Source organism: Notechis scutatus, chromosome 6 (genome assembly GCF_049901735.1).
Source record: "Notechis scutatus isolate UNSWTSFEM ecotype Mainland chromosome 6, rNotScu1.2, whole genome shotgun sequence".
Lineage (NCBI taxonomy): Eukaryota > Metazoa > Chordata > Lepidosauria > Squamata > Elapidae > Notechis > Notechis scutatus.
In genome coordinates, this window is record NC_142014.1 from 14,342,368 (window position 1) to 14,360,149 (window position 17,782).

Below are 17,782 nucleotides of genomic sequence, written 5' to 3' on the forward strand. Positions count from 1 at the left end.
TGAGACTTACAATGCATTTGTCAGCCTTCAAGATTTTCTCCCTTTGCTTTGCATCTTTCGGCTGTCATAAGTAACGGGGGGAGGAGGGGGGAATGGTTATGGGAAGTGAGCTGGAGGTGTTACAAACCAGCACTGTATAAGCTGGGTGGGGGGTAGATTCTTGCTTAGGTTTCTATCCTATGCTATGCGCAGCTGCAACCCTTTATCAAACTATGTCAAGGTCAACGGACAGAAGCCTCATCACCACCTGGAGATGCCCACATGATTATATACACAACTTTTAATTGGATGAGCCAATTGAACTATTGGGGGTGGGAACGTTGCCATTACTTTGTATATGTGATTTACGCGCCCATTTTCTCAGATTCAGAATTCTTTTGTTGCTACCACTTGATTTCCAGTAAAAGATATCTTTTCTCTGATTAAAGGAGTCTAAGTATTTCTTTCTTGGATTTTGAATGGAGCACCAGCTGACAGCATTTGAAGGAAATTTAATCCTTCTCCTCCAAGGACTGTTTTAGAAAATTCATCTACTGAATATATACTCCTTTAACATTTAATTGGTGCCGATTAAGTTTTTTTTTTTCTCAAAGTGAAGAAATAACAATACACACAAAAGAAGTATTCTCTGTATTTTCCAAACAAAAGAGAAAAAAGATTAAATTCCCATACTGCTATGGTAATTTCAATTTCAGGTTGGCATTCATGCACATTCATGCAACGTATTATATTGTTTTGCTTTTTAATGAAAAATAGCTACGTATCTAGCACATTGAGTAATTTGTCCCTGTCCCAAGAGTGTGGAAAAGCATGCTTGATTTTTATGGTCACACGGTTATGGGTTTGTAAAAGTGGGATCAGTTCAATGTCCCTGATGATGGACGCCCTCACTTTTCACCATTTGGGCGCTGTGAGGAATGTTGTGAAAGCAATTCAAGAAAAGGACAGTGCTAGTATGTTCCATTCCTCTCCCAATCCCATCTCTAAAGCTATAGCAAGATAAAATCGGAGGGAGCAAGAATTCCTGGCTGCCTTTCTTTTTGATAACATAATAGAGCTAAGCTGGACTGTAACAGCAAGATGAGACCGTTGCCTTCCTATAGACAAATAAAAGTTCAAGGACCTTTTGTTGGTAGATTGTAATTAAGAACCAGTTCCACTTTGTGGATAGAGAATATGACCTGGGAGATTTGGATTCATTCTGATCTAATTAACACAAAAATATCCTAGTCTCAGTGGGCTGTGTGTGTGTGTGAATGCAGAGCTGTATAAACTCAAGCTCTTTTGTCCTTTCTCCCCTGCAGAAAAATCTTGTTTACAGCCTTCAGATACCATTAAAGGTTTGCAGCAAATTATAATTTTCATGTGACAGATAGTGAAAATTATTAAATACATGAACTAGAGATTAATCAAATTAGCCACATTTAATTTCAATTAAATTTACATATCAGTGTAATGAAATCAATTTTTGTCCTTGCCCTACACATTATTTTTGTAATGCAGCCCCCAGGATAGCCTTCCAAAGTATTGCCAAGAAAAACAACTAGAGCAACTAAAGAGAGAGTTTTTCTCTTCCAATGATTTCATTCTAAGATTAGAATGGTGATGATGTTTATTCAAAAGTAATCGTAATTTAAATCAGACATTCACAAATGTGTTTAAAACCAAAACTCCTCTTTCCTGGTTGGGTGTAAGTATTGTTGTAATAAGTTAAGAGAATTGTCAATTAAAGCATTTTGATATTTTGCTCAGGGTAGCAATAATTAAATCAATATTATTATTTTCTGCTAAAGCTTTAACATTATTTCCTGTTGCATAGATTTAATGATAGAAATGGAGGATCAGACAAATGACATCAACGAAGCAAGAATTCCAGTGCTTGACTACAAAACCTATACGGACAGAGTCTTCTTTCTGCCCTCCAAAGACGGAGAAAAAGATGTAATGATCACCGGAAAATTGGACATTCCTGAAAACAGACGGCCAACCGTAGAACAGGCATTGAATCAGTTCTCCAATCTGCTCAACAGTAAATCATTCCTCATTAATGTGAGTAGAAAATAAAGGTCAACTTTTATGTTGCTAAAAAGCTTTTTCATTTGATACATCTGTTTATTAGAATAATAAATTAATCTGCATATTTTGTGTCCTGAACATCTTGTAAAGCTGTGTCTGTGATGTATAATAGCATCTTACATAATTTTGTTCCTGTACCTGTCATCTGTGGAAGAATGGTATTCACCAGAAATACTATTAGCCGGTACCCATTACATTCATTATATAGTTATGTCAACCATGAAATGCAATTAGATCCCACCCTTTTCTTATATATTCAGGGATATCTATGAAAGGTCAACAGCAGCAACACGGTGGAAGCAACTGTCAAATGAAGTCGTCCCACCCTTTTTAAAGAAGTACCAGGACAAGACTTCAGTTGTCCTTGTTATTTTGATGTTGCTGCCCTGCCCTGTTTGCACCCTGTTTAATATATGCCAGGGATCAAATTAACCAAAATTAAAGCATCAAACAGAGTCCTGAACATGTGCACGAAATTGTTGCAAATGATAAACTGAATGCAAAAGAAGTGCATTAAACAAAATCCTCAGTTTATCTGGCCAGAACCACAAAAACTATATTCAATTCTTCTGGAATGTATTGTATTCCAATTTTTATCTCATTATACTATGTTTCCAGAATGACCAATAAAAAGAATAAGCCTCAACTGTTTCATTCATATATCTGTTTTTGTTGTTGTTGTTTCTGTTTAGTTCATTCACACGTTGGAAAAGCAAAAGGAATTTTCTGCCCGTGCAAAAGTATATTTTGCATCTCTTTTGACCGTGGCTTTGCATGGGAAGCTAGAATACTATACTGACATCATGAGGACATTGTTTTTGGAACTTATGGAGCAGTATGTTGTGGCCAAAAATCCTAAACTGATGCTCCGAAGGTAGGGAAGGTTTAATATATTACAACTAAGGTAAAGGTTCCCCTCGCACATATGTGCTAGTCGTTTCTGGCTCTAGGGGGCGGTGCTCATCTCCGTTACAAAGCCAAAGAGCCATCACTGTCCGAAGAAGTCTCCGTGGTCATGTGGCCGGCATGACTAAATGCCGAAGGCCCATGGAACACTGTTACCTTCCCACCAAACTGGTCCCTATTTTTCTATTTGCATTTTTACATGCTTTCGAACTGCTAGGTTGGCAGAAGGTGGGACAAGTAACGGGAGCTCACTCTGTTACACAGTGCTAAACATTCGAACTGCTGACCTTTCTGATTGATAAGCTCAGCATCTTAACCACTGAACCACCATGTCTCCTATTACAACTGGGCAGGTCCAATATGTTTTTGCTGTCCAAGATAAGATTGATATCCTGCTTTCCCAACCACTTCATTCCACTCATGGAGAAGCCAAATAATCCGTTGACTTGCTCCAGTGGTGATGATGAGATGCACCCACCATTTCATCTGAGTGCAGCTAGCTAGCTTGGGAGCCACAGGCAAGCACTGTTAAAATAGATTTCTCCAGGGGTGGGATTCAAAAATTTTAACAACCGGTTCTGTGGGCATGGCTTAGGTGGTAGGCGTGGCTTGGTGGTCATGTGACTGGGTGGACATGGCTTGGTGGTCATGTTATTGGCTGGATGTGGCCAACTCAATATCACTCACATTGAGGCACGCATCTTCTCGCCTGGCCTCTCATGACTGTGGGGATGCTGCAACAGTCATAAGTGTGAAAAATGGCCATAAGTCACTTTTTTCAGTGCCATTGTAACTTTGAATGGTCACTCCACACAAGCAAAGTACCAGCAAAGGAGTGGGAAAAAACTCCAGAGATGTTCCTGAGAAAGGAAGTCTAATCATTCCAAGAATGTAATAAGAGTTAACGGAGAGGCAGTTTTTGTAAGCAACACCAGAATGTTTCCTTCCTGCCTTCCTTACAGGATTAGGCCAATAATTTCTTCTAATAACTGGCTCTCCAAACTGCTTAGAATGTTAACAACCGGTTCTAGCGAATAGGTGCGAACTGGTAGAGTCCCACCCCTGGATTTCTCACTTTCCAAATAAGCAACCAAGTTGTCAGCTTGAGACAACTGCAAAAATCTGACCATTCATCACTGATTATTAAAGAATAGCAGCATTTAGTTATGAAAGTAAAGCCTCTGATTCTTTATGAAGGCCATATTATGGTATCTTGTTTTTTTTTTTAATTTATGCCATAATTAAACTGGTATATACAGTTTATTTACTTTTATATTATTTACTTATTATTATGTGAGGTCTACCATGTTTCTCACCTGTTTGGTTAAGGAGTTGTGTTCTGTTTCCTACTAATTTCAGCATTTTTCTTTCTAATGTGAATTAACTGTTCCAGAGTATGATGTTCTCTCTCTTTCTCTCCCACCCCCATCTCTCTTTCCCTCTCTCTCTCTTTCCCTCTCTCTCTCTCTCTCTCTCTCTCTCTCTTTTCTCTTTCTCTTTCTCATAGTACAGGATGTAATTTTACTTAATTTTGAAATTAGAATATTTGTTCATGCCAAAAATGAGAAGCAAGCATCTTGGTCTTCACTTAATTCATTGTTGTACCTCAGGAAAAAAAAACCTCTAGAATCAGATTTCTGGTATAATTATTTGAGAGGAAGACTCATGAGAGCATGTTTATCTTTCTGACAGTTTTAGCATTTCCCACAGCTCACAACACAGGTAGTTCCTATACTGTATGACAGCAGGAAAGTCAGCACATTCTTCACTGAGATAATGTTTTATTTACTGTATTACTATTATTGATTTTTGCCCTATACTGCCTCAGGAGCTCACATATATATGGTTCTTCTCCCATGTTATCCTCACAGTGACCTTGAGAGAAAGGTTAAACAAGAGAGAGTGACTGGTCTAAAGTCATCCAGGAAGAAGTGAGAATTTTAGCCTAATCTTTCTAGCTCTGGACATCTACTAACCCTGCTTCACTGCAACAGCAACACAGAGCAATGACTTGTTTTGGAGAGCTTCAGAAATATTTTCAAAGAGGCTTTTTGAAGAATGCAAGAGCGCATACAATGCATCTCTTTCCTAATCATTAAAGCAGCTGTGTCTTTTTTTCCCAAATTCACACAACTGCTATAAAGACTAAAGAAGATCATATTGATGGAGATATTAAAGAAGTTGTTGTCAGGGCAAAAGGAGCAGCAGCATTTTTAAAGTCCAGAGCAGCCAGATAACATTTGGAAGTGACTAACACTGATTATCTCCATAATTCACTGAATTAATAAGGAAGAGGAGGTGGTATAGCACAGTAGATTTACATGTTTGTGTTACAGTAGTCAATCTCCATAGAAATAGTTTTAGTCTTCTTGTGAAGCTGATTTCCTGGTCTGGTTTAACTAGTGGGATTGACAACTGCTTCAAAAGCTACCTAAAACATCCACAGTTGCTTCATCAGCAAAATAGGATCAGCTTTCAAAACCAAATCCTCTTTTAAAGGATTTGCATAACCCTCATATTTTCCAAAGCCATTAGCTTGAATACATTGGATATGGAGAAATGGGAAAAACATATAATGCATGTTTAGTTGCTGTCATATTCATGTACAATTCCTAACCATGTACTTCAACACAAGGTTTTTTTTTTAAACAATTTTTAGATCTGAAACCGTTGTGGAAAGAATGCTTTCTAATTGGATGTCGATTTGTCTGTATCAGTACCTCAAGGTAAGATCTAAAATGCATTCACTGTACATTTATTTTGAACATCATATCAAACTATGTTGTTGTTAGTCACGAAGTCGTGTCTGATCCATCGCAACCCCATGGACAACATTCCTCCAGGCCATCCTGTCTTCTACCATTCCCTGGAGTCCATTTAAGCTCACACTGACTGCTTCAGTGACTCCAATCCAGCCACCTCATTCTCTTCCGTCCCCTTCTTCTATTGCCCTCAATCTTTCCCAGCATTGGGCTCTTCTCCAGGGAGTCCTTCCTTCTCATCAGGTGGCCAAAGTATTTGAGTTTCATCTTCAGGATCTGGCCTTCTAAAGAGCAGTCAGGGTTGATCTCCTCTAGGACTGACCGGTTTGATCGCCTTGCGGTCCAAGGTGCTCACAGGAGTCTTCTCCAGCACCATAGTTCAAAGGCCTTAATTCTTTGGTGCTCAGCCTTCCTTATGGTATATCAAACTGTAGACTGATATTAACCTTTAGTTTATTGTGCTGCCTTCCGAGTATATACCAATAAGAATAACCAAACATAGCCACATTAGTCTTGATCTGAAAGCAGTTACAAATGGTAGTTTAAATTCAATGGAAAAATGTAGTCTGCAGACATATATGATCTTAAGAAGTTTTTTAACATTCAACAAATGTGGTGGAATGCTAATTCTCTATCACAAAGTAGATTCACTTACCATTTTTTTTCCTCTTTCATCAACTTTATCAGGATAATGCTGGAGAGCCTCTTTATAAATTGTTCAAAGCTATCAAACATCAAGTAGAGAAAGGACCAGTGGATGCTGTGCAAATGAAAGCCAAATACACACTGAATGACACTGGTTTGTTGGGAGATGATGTAGAATATTCACAATTGGTATGTAGCTTTCATTAATATTTGTTTTAGAATATTCAAAAAAATGAAATGCTTCTGAAATATGACCTACTATTTTTTCACCATTTACAGTATGTATTTTGTAAAACATGAATGATAGAAAAGTAATATTATCAGTCAAATCAATTCACTGAAAGATGAAGACTTTGAAGGTTATGGGTCATAATTGAAATTCTGGTTCTGTATGGGTTGCTAGAAATAACTTTTTCAACTTCCTGGTTTACTGAAAAGAAAGAGTGATTGGTCTATCCAATTTCCACACGTAAGGAAGGACTAAAATCAGTGTGTCAGCACTCCTGGTCCAGCACCTTAATTGCTGCATATGTATACATACAGAAAGAATGAGGTGAAGCTTTAAGACTTAATGTAATGATCTGTTATTATATTTGGTACTTTAATTGACTAAATCAGGGCTGTCAAACTGCCAACCCATGGGCCAGATGCATCATGTGCTGGCCACACCCATGCCCAGTGAAGGGGGGAAAGTCCTGATATGTCATGTGATGCCGCCGTGATGATGTGAGTTTGACATCCCTGGATTAAGTCAACTAAGATATAATATTCAGGTACATGAAACCAGCCTACCTAAAAATACCACATGTGAACTAGAGAGAAAAGGAATTCCTTCTTCTTGAAGATAAGAAGTTGGGATGGCCATTGAAGGTCATAGAAGGTCCAAAATAGTACTGGAAGATGTGATGAATATTAGTACAATTAATAATTTTATTACTTTGCTGAGAACCAAATTACTATATCTTTGCAGAGATATTAATGTGTAATATGTGTGGAATATTTTTTTTTTGTAAAAGAAGTTGCAAATTAGCTAATCAAAAATACAGGTGAAGTTGCCATTTGCTTTGGAGAGAAACTCCCAAAATTTCTTCCCCTTAATTCTGAATTAGCTTCAGAGGAAGGCTTTTCTCAGGATTTCAGAAGCAGAGGAAAATATTAAAATCCTTTCCCAATTCTTTAGCAGCAACTCTGAATTGACAAAATGACCATCTCTGTCAAGGCAGGGTTTTCAGTTGTTGATCATCAATATGATTTCCAGAATTGTTATTCCCAAATTTATATAGGGAACCCATCAAGAACTTTTGGCTTTCTTAAACAATCCATTTTATGACAAGTTCTCACTTACTATTTAATTTCTCCTTAATTTAATATCCGCAAATAAATTAAGCAAACTACATCAGTGGATGATCTGGCTGTAAGATAATAGATTATTAGAATTATATGTTTTTTCAGCCCATTTTTAAAGTGTAAATCTAATGTCAGGAAAGTAATTAATAAGTTAATTACTAACATTAATCCACTATATTCAGTAAAATCAAGCATGTGTAAATGCTGCTTTACCTGCCAATGTGATAAGCAGTGCATTGTAGTTCAGCCTCATTATTTGGGATCTCTCTCTAGACAAGAACCTTCTAGTCAAGTTTAAATATGTATCATTTTTAATTGCCAAATCAAAACTATGGAAGTAATTTGTAATAAACCATATAGAGTAATTTTACAGTCAACCTCATTTGGTGGGCTGGCTGAAACGCATTTACAGATTGGTAAATCAGACAGCCTAAATATCTTTGTAATAAAAGGATAGCTGGACAAGTGTTCTGAATGAGGCAATTAAATTGAGGTTAACTAAACATTAAATTTACATAATGTATGGCAATTTGCATATGCAAACAATATAATTTGCTGCAAATGGCTTAATTTTTGACTTAATGGATAACTACCCCTTACTCAATTGGCTCATGAGAGTAATGTTTTAGTGTATATATGTAAGTAAAAAAATGTGTTCACCAAAATATCTCTTCAATGTCATGTGTAATACATGCTTTTTTACTGAAATGTACTTGCTTGCCAGATATGACTACACTTGCCTCTTATAATTTAAGAGCTTGAGTCTATTTCAATCAAAACTGTTATTCTGGGATTGCAGTAAGAATTAAATGTCTGTGAAGCTTTACCTATCTGGAAATTGCTTTCTCTGCTGTTTTGACGGGGAGTTTCTAATATAGTGGGTGTCTTCCTTTAAGGTTAATGGACCAATCTAAGCATCTACAAACAGTAGCTAGTGCACTAGTCTTGATGATGTGTCTCAATTTAATTTAAAAAAAAAAAGTCTTCAAAATCCAATTACGACGATACAGAAATATATTGAAGGCTTTCTATATTTTCAGTAGGTTCAGTGTTAAAAGTAATGAATAGTTTATTAATTTTCACAGAAATCTCAGGATGACCCCATTTCCATCAAAAAACAGAGAAACGGGTATGAAATGACATGAACTGCACCACCTGTCTAAATGCCTATAAATAGACAAGTTTCTACCAGCATTGACTTTTCTTGTGTGATTTTAATAACTCTGAAATTTCTACCCTTCCAGACTGTAAATGTGATAGTTCAAGATGAAGGCTCAGAATCCATACCTGTAAAAGTGCTCAACTGTGATACCATTTCTCAAGTAAAAGAAAAGATAATAGACCAAGTATATCGAAATCTGCCTTACTCACAGTGGCCAAAGCCTGACAGTGTTGTTCTTGGTATGTATCTGGGGTTTTTTAATGTATTTTAAAGAACACATTGCTGTCAAAATGCAAACGTTTGCAAAAAGCAAAAAGATATTGTCTTAATAATTCCACCTGAATCCATGGAACGATTTAAGAGTAAAAAGAAAAGTACTTTGCCCACTAAACTCTTCCCCATTTTTTTTCTAATTTCCATACATTCAGAAGTTCTCGTTTATTTGAAAAGTACTCACTCTGTCTGATAAAGAAAGGTAAATAGGGCTCCCCTTGTAATTTCCTACCCAAATAGATAAAATTTAGAGAAAAGCAAGGGCAACAACTGTCTCCCCACTTTGTCTCTCTTGTGTTATGGTTAGTATGGCTTGTAGGTTTTGTGGCGTTAAAATTTCCTTATGTTAGTTCCAACAATTTACTGGTCTGTTTTCCATATAGAAATGCTACATTTGATATAGAATCTATTCATAATGTGTCCAACAATATAATAATGTTTAACTCAGCTGAGCTGTAGGTAGAAAAAATACCTGTTAAGAGTAATAATTTTAATTATTTAAAAAAAAAACAATTTAAAAGCAGTAAGATTTAAAAAAAAATAAAACCAGATAATTTCCCTACATATATTAATCTACTCCAGCCAACAGGATTAGACTACCTGGAAATATGTAATATCCCTTCCTATTTATTTTCATAGACATGCTATCTAGTTATCTTCCTTTCATTTCATTTGTCAATTTCTGCTCTTTACATTGATTTCCCTTAAGACTCCAAATTCTAATGTTCTATATGCCATGGACATTATCTGATACGACAATAAGTGTTTGACTTTTGTGGCTTTGGTCAATCAAAGCTTTTAAGCAAAGGTGGGCTGCCGGGAGTTTGCAAGGGTTCAGGAGATTCTCACAATTCGAAGGACCCCCAAATCCCACTCCTGGCTGGCCCAGCCCCCCACGCAGCCTGTTTTGGATGCAGGTAAGGGGCAGGGCATGCATGGAGGCTCAGGGAGGGCAAAAAACGGGCCTCCCGGAAGTTCAGGAAGGCTAGAAATGGACCCATTTCTGGCTTCCAGAGAGCTTCTGGAACCTGGGGAGGCCATTTCACCCTCCTGGAGGTTCGAGGAAAGCCTCGGGAGTCCGGGAAGGGCAAAAATGCCCCCCCCCCCGCTTCCACCGTGGTGCCTGACTTGGCCATGCTCACCATGGCCACACCCGCCCAGCAACTGGGCAGAGAACCTGTTGCTAACATTTTTTGAAGCCCACCCCTGGCTTTTAGATTTTTTTTTTTAATAATACAGGGAAGGTGCAAACCAGGTTAATATTCTTACCCTGAACTACATGCAGCATTCCCTAAAAATGGTATATAATTTTGGCCAGTATCCCACAAGCACAATAAGACGACGCTTACACCATGTAAGCTAAGATGTTTACTTTGAGATATATTGTTTCTTGATCTCCCCAAAAAAAATAAAAAAAGAGTTGAATACAATATACTAATACAAAAACAATCATTTAATGGAACTCAATTTAGGGGGGATGTTTTATGCTTCTAAACATCTCAACTCTTAAATAGAGTTTCCTCCTCTAGCGATGATTTTGACTTTTTTTTACAAAAATGAAATATCTGGGGAATTTCTACTTACAGGAAACAACTGTGTGTCTGTAATATTAAAATAAATTGGATCTTAACTAGATATGCCACTTGCCAAAATAAAGGTTTACAACAACACACATTTACGGAGAGGTGTACGCCCTCCTTAATTCTAGCATTAGAGAACAGCAAGTCTCTGTTGGCCATTATCAAATCAAGAGATTCTTCTGTGTAATCTCCTATTAAGGCTAACCATTTTATTTATATTAGTATTTCTTTTTATTCCACCTTGACTATTTTTATAAATAATTCAAGCTGGCAAACATACTTAATACTCCTTGCTCCTATTTTCCCCACAACACTAAATGTCAGGGTTCCATTTAATCATCCCATAGCAAACAAAACTCCAAGCCATGGGTGGGCTTCAGCCGGTTTGTGCTGGTTCGGGCGAACCTGATGTTAATTTTACATCTGATTCGGCGAACCGGTAGTTCCGATGACTGGTTGGCCCAGCCCGGCCCTCCCAGAAGTCCCCCACACATCCCGTTTTGGATCGCAGGTAAGTGCAGGGCCTGTATGGAGGCTTGGGAAGGGCAAAAATGGACCTCCTGGAGGCTTGAAGAAAGCCTCTAGAGCCCAGGGAGAGCAAAAATGGACCCCTCGCTGCCGGTTTTTGCTCCCAGGGTGATGCAGGAGGCTGACTAGGCCACGCCCACCATGGCCTCGCCCACCCAGCCACCGGGCAGAGAACCGGTTGTTAAATTATTTACAGCCCACCCCTGCTTCAAGGCCACCAGAGTCATCAAAAATAGTTTTATTGGATATATCATCTTGGCACAATTCTGGTGAAAACAGACTCTGGAGCTTCCCATGGTTTTTACCTAATTAAAAATAAAAGTTTTTCCCCTCCCCCAAACAATCAAGTCACATGGTCCAGTCAGGTGGCCATCCTGTTGCCTGGTGATGTCACTCTTCCTTTCTCTCTGGCCACCTATGGGCATGTCCTTGATTTCCAGGAGAAAGTATTTTGTTTTGGCTACAAAATCCCAGCTATCTCTATCCCCCCTCCCTATCCCTCAGCTCTAGTGTGGCAATATTGAAGCTTCAAAATGGCTTCGGTCAGGTCAGCTTCAGTGTTGACGTTATCTCTGTGAGGTGGGCCAGGTTGAGAGAGAGTGACTGGCTCAACAGTAGCAGTACAGAATATTCTAACCTGACTTCCTGAGTCGGTGGAAGGAAAGGAGCTCTCCCACTCTACTATGCTACAGGAAAATAACTTTTCCATTAAATCCAATTTATCATTTTTAAAAACAGGATTGCTTGGGTGGGTGGACCCAGAGAAGAGAATATAATTCTGCAAAACTTCAGTAATTTGCTAGATGGAATCATCCTTTATATGCAGGTTATTTTGGGGTAGACACCTGTAAAATGTTTTTCTTCTTGCGATTGCTCCTCAGAATGGCGTCCAGGATCTACTGCACAGATACTCTCCGACTTGGATTTAACGTCACAAAGGGAAGGAAGATGGAAGCGCATCAATACCCTGATGCACTATAATGTAAGGAAGCATTTTGGAAATGTTACACCTCCTTGCTGCTTTTTAGTAACACACAACTTCTCGTTAAAAGGATCAGTCTCAAAAAGTATTTCCTTTCCTTCCTATCATCTCCAATATCTATTTCTTTGAACAAAGCCTGGTTTCAGAATCTGAAATTATATTGCTATGCCGCAAGAGGGCAATTATTGAATGCAGCTCTTTGGAAACTGGCGAATTCTGTATCAGAGATCAAAAACGTTATCTTTGTTTAAAGCCAGCACAGAAATTGTTATCAGTTAAGTCCTTCAAGTAAGGCTTAAACTTAAGGAATGCAGCATATCCTCTCTAATCTCAGTGAATGTCACTTTTCTAATCTCAAAAGCATTTGAGGACCTGAATATGAGATTGACTGATAAAAATGCCTTTCAGTAAAAGGCAGGAACTCTGGGTAGAACAGTCCATGATACCTCCTTCCCAAATGACTTCAAAGATGGGCCCAGTTTTATTCACCAATGGGTATTTAGATGAAGAGGCCACTAAAATGGAAGACTAGGTGGTTTTTTTCATCTCTTTCAGTGGCATACATACACTAAATCAAAAAGAATAATTGCCTTGTAAAAAAAATGGCCTAGAAAGGTGAATGTATTGCTATACCATACACAATGCTAGCATCGGACGTAGAAACTGCATGGGAATAAGAGTTATTTTTGCTGTTCTCACCAATTTGTTGTGTGTATGTTCTTGAAGGTAAGAGATGGTGCTACCCTCATCTTGTCAAAAATGGGGATTTCTCAGCAGCCCGAAGATCACCAGCAAGACATGCCAGAGGAACGTAAGTATAGCATGGTAGTCTTTAAGCCAAGTTCTGTTTTGTGATAGAAAACAAGGTGGATACTGTGAGTTTACATATATAATCATAGCATCTAGCTTGGGATAGAGATATGTGCTGCTAAACAAGCTCACTAGTGGTAAAGATAGAGCCTTCTACAGCTTTTAAACCACGTAGGAAATGCCATACAGAGAAATTCTGGAAAGCTAACATTTACTATGTAGTTAAGACAAGTTTATTTGAAAAGCTATAAACATTAGAGAACTAGGCAAATCTGCAACTTACACTGACAGTGACATGTGGTGTTCTTTGTTGGCTAATCAGATACAGTGTTTTCCATTGAAAAAGAGATTGAAATACTCCTGCCAGTTGTACAAAGAAATAGTGGCTTAAAAAGGATTGTTTTGGGTTGATTCCTTGAGGTTTGATTCTCCTTTTAAAAATCAATTTGGATAAAACTAGACACTGTTCAAAGTTGGTTTTTATTAAATAATAGTTAAAAGAAAATAGGATTAGAGCTCACTAAAAAGTATCTTTGTAAATTGTTTAGCGGTGATGTTTTAACAGAGGTAAATGCAATAGCTAATTAAAGATCCTAGGGGATAAATGCAATAACATTTCACATTCTAAATTAAATGACTGCATTCGTTTCAGTGGGATTTTGAAAGTAGGAAAATTGGTTTGACTATTCCTTTTTTTTGTATCCCTGTTCAGTATTTGATTTTTTTTGCTAGTTTCTACAAATGTTGCATTTAGAGAAAATCATTATAGCTTTTCTGTGTTCTAATAATAACAAATATTTTATTTTAACTCAACTTCTTTCTCTTTATCCCAGGAGGTCTGGTTACCTCTGTAAGGCATCTTGGTTATAATAACAATGTTCAATATTTATCAGACATTTTCCAACTTACAGTCTTGGTATTTCTATAATATGGCTTCTCCTATACATTCCAGCATCATATATAGCACACAATTGAATAGTAACAAGTTACATGGAAATATGAATCCAGTCGTGCTGACCTCCATCTATTAATAACCTGGCTATTAGTAACTTATAGAGTTTTCTCCAATTGTAGAATGTTAAAACTGGTATTAGATAAGTAAGATAAAATAAGAACAGAGTGGTTTTGCAAAGACTCTCCATCCAAGATAGAGATACCAGTCTTTATCTGCAAAATTCCAGACATTACTGCTTACAGCAAAGTTTTCTGTGTCTCTTGACTGTCATCTAGTGGTTGTCATGATCTTTGCAGCTGGTCTTCTGGATTAGCAGCCAGCATGACTACGAAAAAATGTTCTCCAGACTTCATTTTTAAAAACTTGAATCATTGATTTATGAAAATGATTCTGAAAATAATGATGTGACAGTCAAAGTGACAGTCCATTTGTTTGTTTTATAGGTTATGTGCTGGGGTTCATAGCAATATCATTTAGACTTACATATTGCCCCACAGCTCTTTACAGCAGTCTCTGGGCAGTTTACAATATAAACATTATTTGCATATTGCCCCCAACAATTCGGGTCCTCATTTTACTGGTCTTGGAAGGATGGAGGGCTGAATCAACCTTGAGCCTCATCAGGATTGAACTCTAGGCTGTGGACAGAGTTTGCCTGTAACAGGACACTTTGCTTGCAATACTGTACTTTAACCAGTGCACCACCAGGGTTCATGAACGACAAAAACATTTGTCGTTCAATTTTTGTCAACATTTGTCAACAATTTTTAAAGCAGGATTTAGGTAGCATTTACAATGGACATGATAGCATAAAATAATTCAGCAGAGTTAGACTTTGCATTTCTTTATATTACTGGTCTTTTGAAATCAATAGTTCTGCAAAATGGCAGATATTCATTACTTTGTATTCTGGAAATTATCTGTCTCGCCCAAAGAAAGGACAATGTACTATAGTGGCCTTTTCTCTGATTGCTCAAAGTCACGATGTTGCTGGAAACTGAATAAAAACAATACAATTCAAAATTGTTAGAAATGTCATTATGTACATATTGTTTATGCTTTGACCTTGCTGACGTATATGCATTGTGAGTGTGCTGTGACTGTAATTAATTGGTTGCCAGTATTGTACATCAATTCAGCTTCATAGATCAAAAGTTTTATATTTAATGTGCAGACTTGTAATTGCTTGAACCTTTGTATCATTCACGGTGCCCATTTTGCTGTGAACTGTACAGTATAATTAAACAGATAAACTACATTTATAAGAATGTCCCAGGGCCTAAATATAAATTTAGGAAAATAAATAGGAAATGTATGTTCATCTGGGTTTCTGCAGGTAGTCATTGACTTACATCCTTTTGTTTAGCAACTGTTCGAAGTTACAACTGCACTGAAAAAAGCAACTTAAAACCAGTACTTAGATTTATGATGGTTGCACCATTCCCATGGTCATGTGATCAGAATTCAGGCACTTTGCAACTGGCATATATTTACAACAGTTTGCAGCATCCCAAAAGTCATGTGAAAACCATTTGCAACCTTCCCAGCCAACATCCAATTTGGAAAGTCAACAGGGAAAGCTGGATAGATTTAACAACTGCATGATTAATTTTACTGTTGTAATTTGCTTATCAACATGACAAATAAGGTCGTAAAATTGGGCACAACTCAGTTAACAACTGCCTTGCTTACCAATGGACATTCTGGTCCTAATTGTGGTCATAAATAGAGGACTAACTGTATAAGTTACTGTTGAATTTTGTGGAGATGAGATAAGCTTTGAATTGCTGGGATCTACTTGAAATTTCTTAGGATCTATGAACAACAAACAGGTAAAACCATATCACAAAATAGCTGGCTTTAACAGCAGACTTTAGGAAATACCAGCTTACTGTTTTTGTGTTTTCCCCTCTTCAAACTCATATTATCAACCATGGTCAGAAACAGCTGTGAGGAATGGAGAAAGGGGTGGGGGGCATGGAATGACCCTCTCATTTTACTTTAAAGTTATCTTGACTTTTTCGTTCGAAAATCTGGAACTTATAAGCAAGAATAATGTGAGCTTATTTTTATATGAAATACAAATATTTATTGCAGGCCATTAGATATGCCATTTAGTTGCAGTACAGAGGATACTATTTTAGGCATGGCGATCAATTGCTCAATCACTGGATTTCATTTCATCTGTTGATTGCTTTGAAATGTTATGCTTTATTCAGGACATGCTTTATTGGAAGAAGAAAATAAGACCTGGCATCTAGTTCGATCGGTAGATGAAGTTGATGAAGGTAAATCAAAAAGAGGGAGTATGAAGGAGAAGGAAAGGACCAAAGCTATAACTGAAATCTACCTGACAAGGCTACTCTCTGTGAAGGTAAAATTGACGGCCAAGAGACAAGTTTCATTATGTTTAAATAAGTAGTGAGTTTGGATGAAGAATTTTCCTTCAGGATTAAGATTTAGATTTAAAGGCATTGGCTGAATTCAGGTACAATGATACATACTTGTATAGCTGCACTGAAATTAATAGATTCAATTAAGCCTCGTTGATGTTAAAGAAACTCAGGGGTTTTTTATCTTTGCATATGAACCTATTTTTTGAAAATTCCAGAAGTAATATACTATGTGTCTGTTAGAAAATAAAGAATCCTAAGAGATAACAAATATTCCATCATATAATTAGGTTAGAACTTTCAATGTTTCGTGAATTATTATTAAGTAATTAATATATTATGTTAAAAACTACAGATTGTTTTAAAATCTAAGCAATATATAAGTATCAACAGCAGTAGTCAGCACTAATCAGCACAGTGTAAATCTATTTATATATAAAAGCGAAATCCCACTTACACATCATCACAAAATCTCCAGAACTGTAAAGCCTACAAACTTGAAAATTGGCACGTATGTTCCTCTTGACATCTAGGTGCTCACTAAGAAAGGATTTTTCAAAATGACTATCAGAGCATTAGTATTTCGTATATTATTATTAACATGCTCTGATGCTAAGGAGTTCTACTCCCTCTCCCCACCTTAAAAGAAATCTGTTTCAAATGCAAAACACAAGCAGAGGGGAGGAGTTTCAGTTTCAGTTTCACAGCACTAAGCAGCTTTAGTACAGAACAGTTGACCTAAGCCACGCCCAGGCTCCTTGCTATCTCCTTCTTGCTCACACAGCAAATACTGTTTCAGTTTCCAAACAGCCCTCAATTCTCACACACTGACAGGACGTCAGCCAGATGAATACCAATGGATGCTGGTAGGCAAAGGCAGATTTTTTTTCCCCTTATTTTCCTCCCCCAAAACTAAGCTTGACCACATATTTTTGTAGCAAAGGATGGGTATCGAGCTAGTTGTACAATAAGATTAAAAGTTAAATTCTGTCCAACCTTCTGAAAATCTATTCTGCTGTACAGATCCATTAAAGATAGATTATTAAAACTTTATCTTAATAAAAATCCAAATTTTAGATACGATATATTGACTTTGCAAAGAATGTAAAACCCTTACATTTTCCTTTCCTCTTTTTCTTTTCTTTTTTTTTAATTTCTCTTATGACCATATCTGAAGTAATGCTGGGATCTAAAGTCAAGCACATGAACATCTTAGGGCTCTCCTCTTAAATACAAACCATACTTAGCCATTACAATATTTTCCCCCAAATTACAATAATTGAAAGGCTAATGTTATGTAATTTTGAACCAGGTTTTTCAACAGGGCATTTTGGGGTCTGAATGTATCTGCAGGCATTTCTCC

General features: G+C 37.2%; 1 protein-coding gene across 13 annotated transcripts in view; it reads left to right on the plus strand.

Annotated features, from left to right (window-relative positions):
• PLXNB2 (plexin B2) overlaps positions 1–17,782 on the plus strand; it is a 357,594-nt gene that overhangs the window by 320,459 nt on the left and 19,353 nt on the right. For all 13 annotated transcript variants that reach the window (XM_026669041.2, XM_026669040.2, XM_087969402.1 and 10 more), the window contains 8 exons: positions 1,820–2,049; positions 2,769–2,950; positions 5,642–5,708; positions 6,432–6,578; positions 8,981–9,137; positions 12,161–12,261; positions 12,988–13,072; positions 16,246–16,400. In XM_026669041.2, the coding sequence (XP_026524826.1) occupies positions 1,820–2,049; positions 2,769–2,950; positions 5,642–5,708; positions 6,432–6,578; positions 8,981–9,137; positions 12,161–12,261; positions 12,988–13,072; positions 16,246–16,400 (1,124 nt within the window). The remainder of the gene's footprint in view (positions 1–1,819; positions 2,050–2,768; positions 2,951–5,641; positions 5,709–6,431; positions 6,579–8,980; positions 9,138–12,160; positions 12,262–12,987; positions 13,073–16,245; positions 16,401–17,782) is intronic.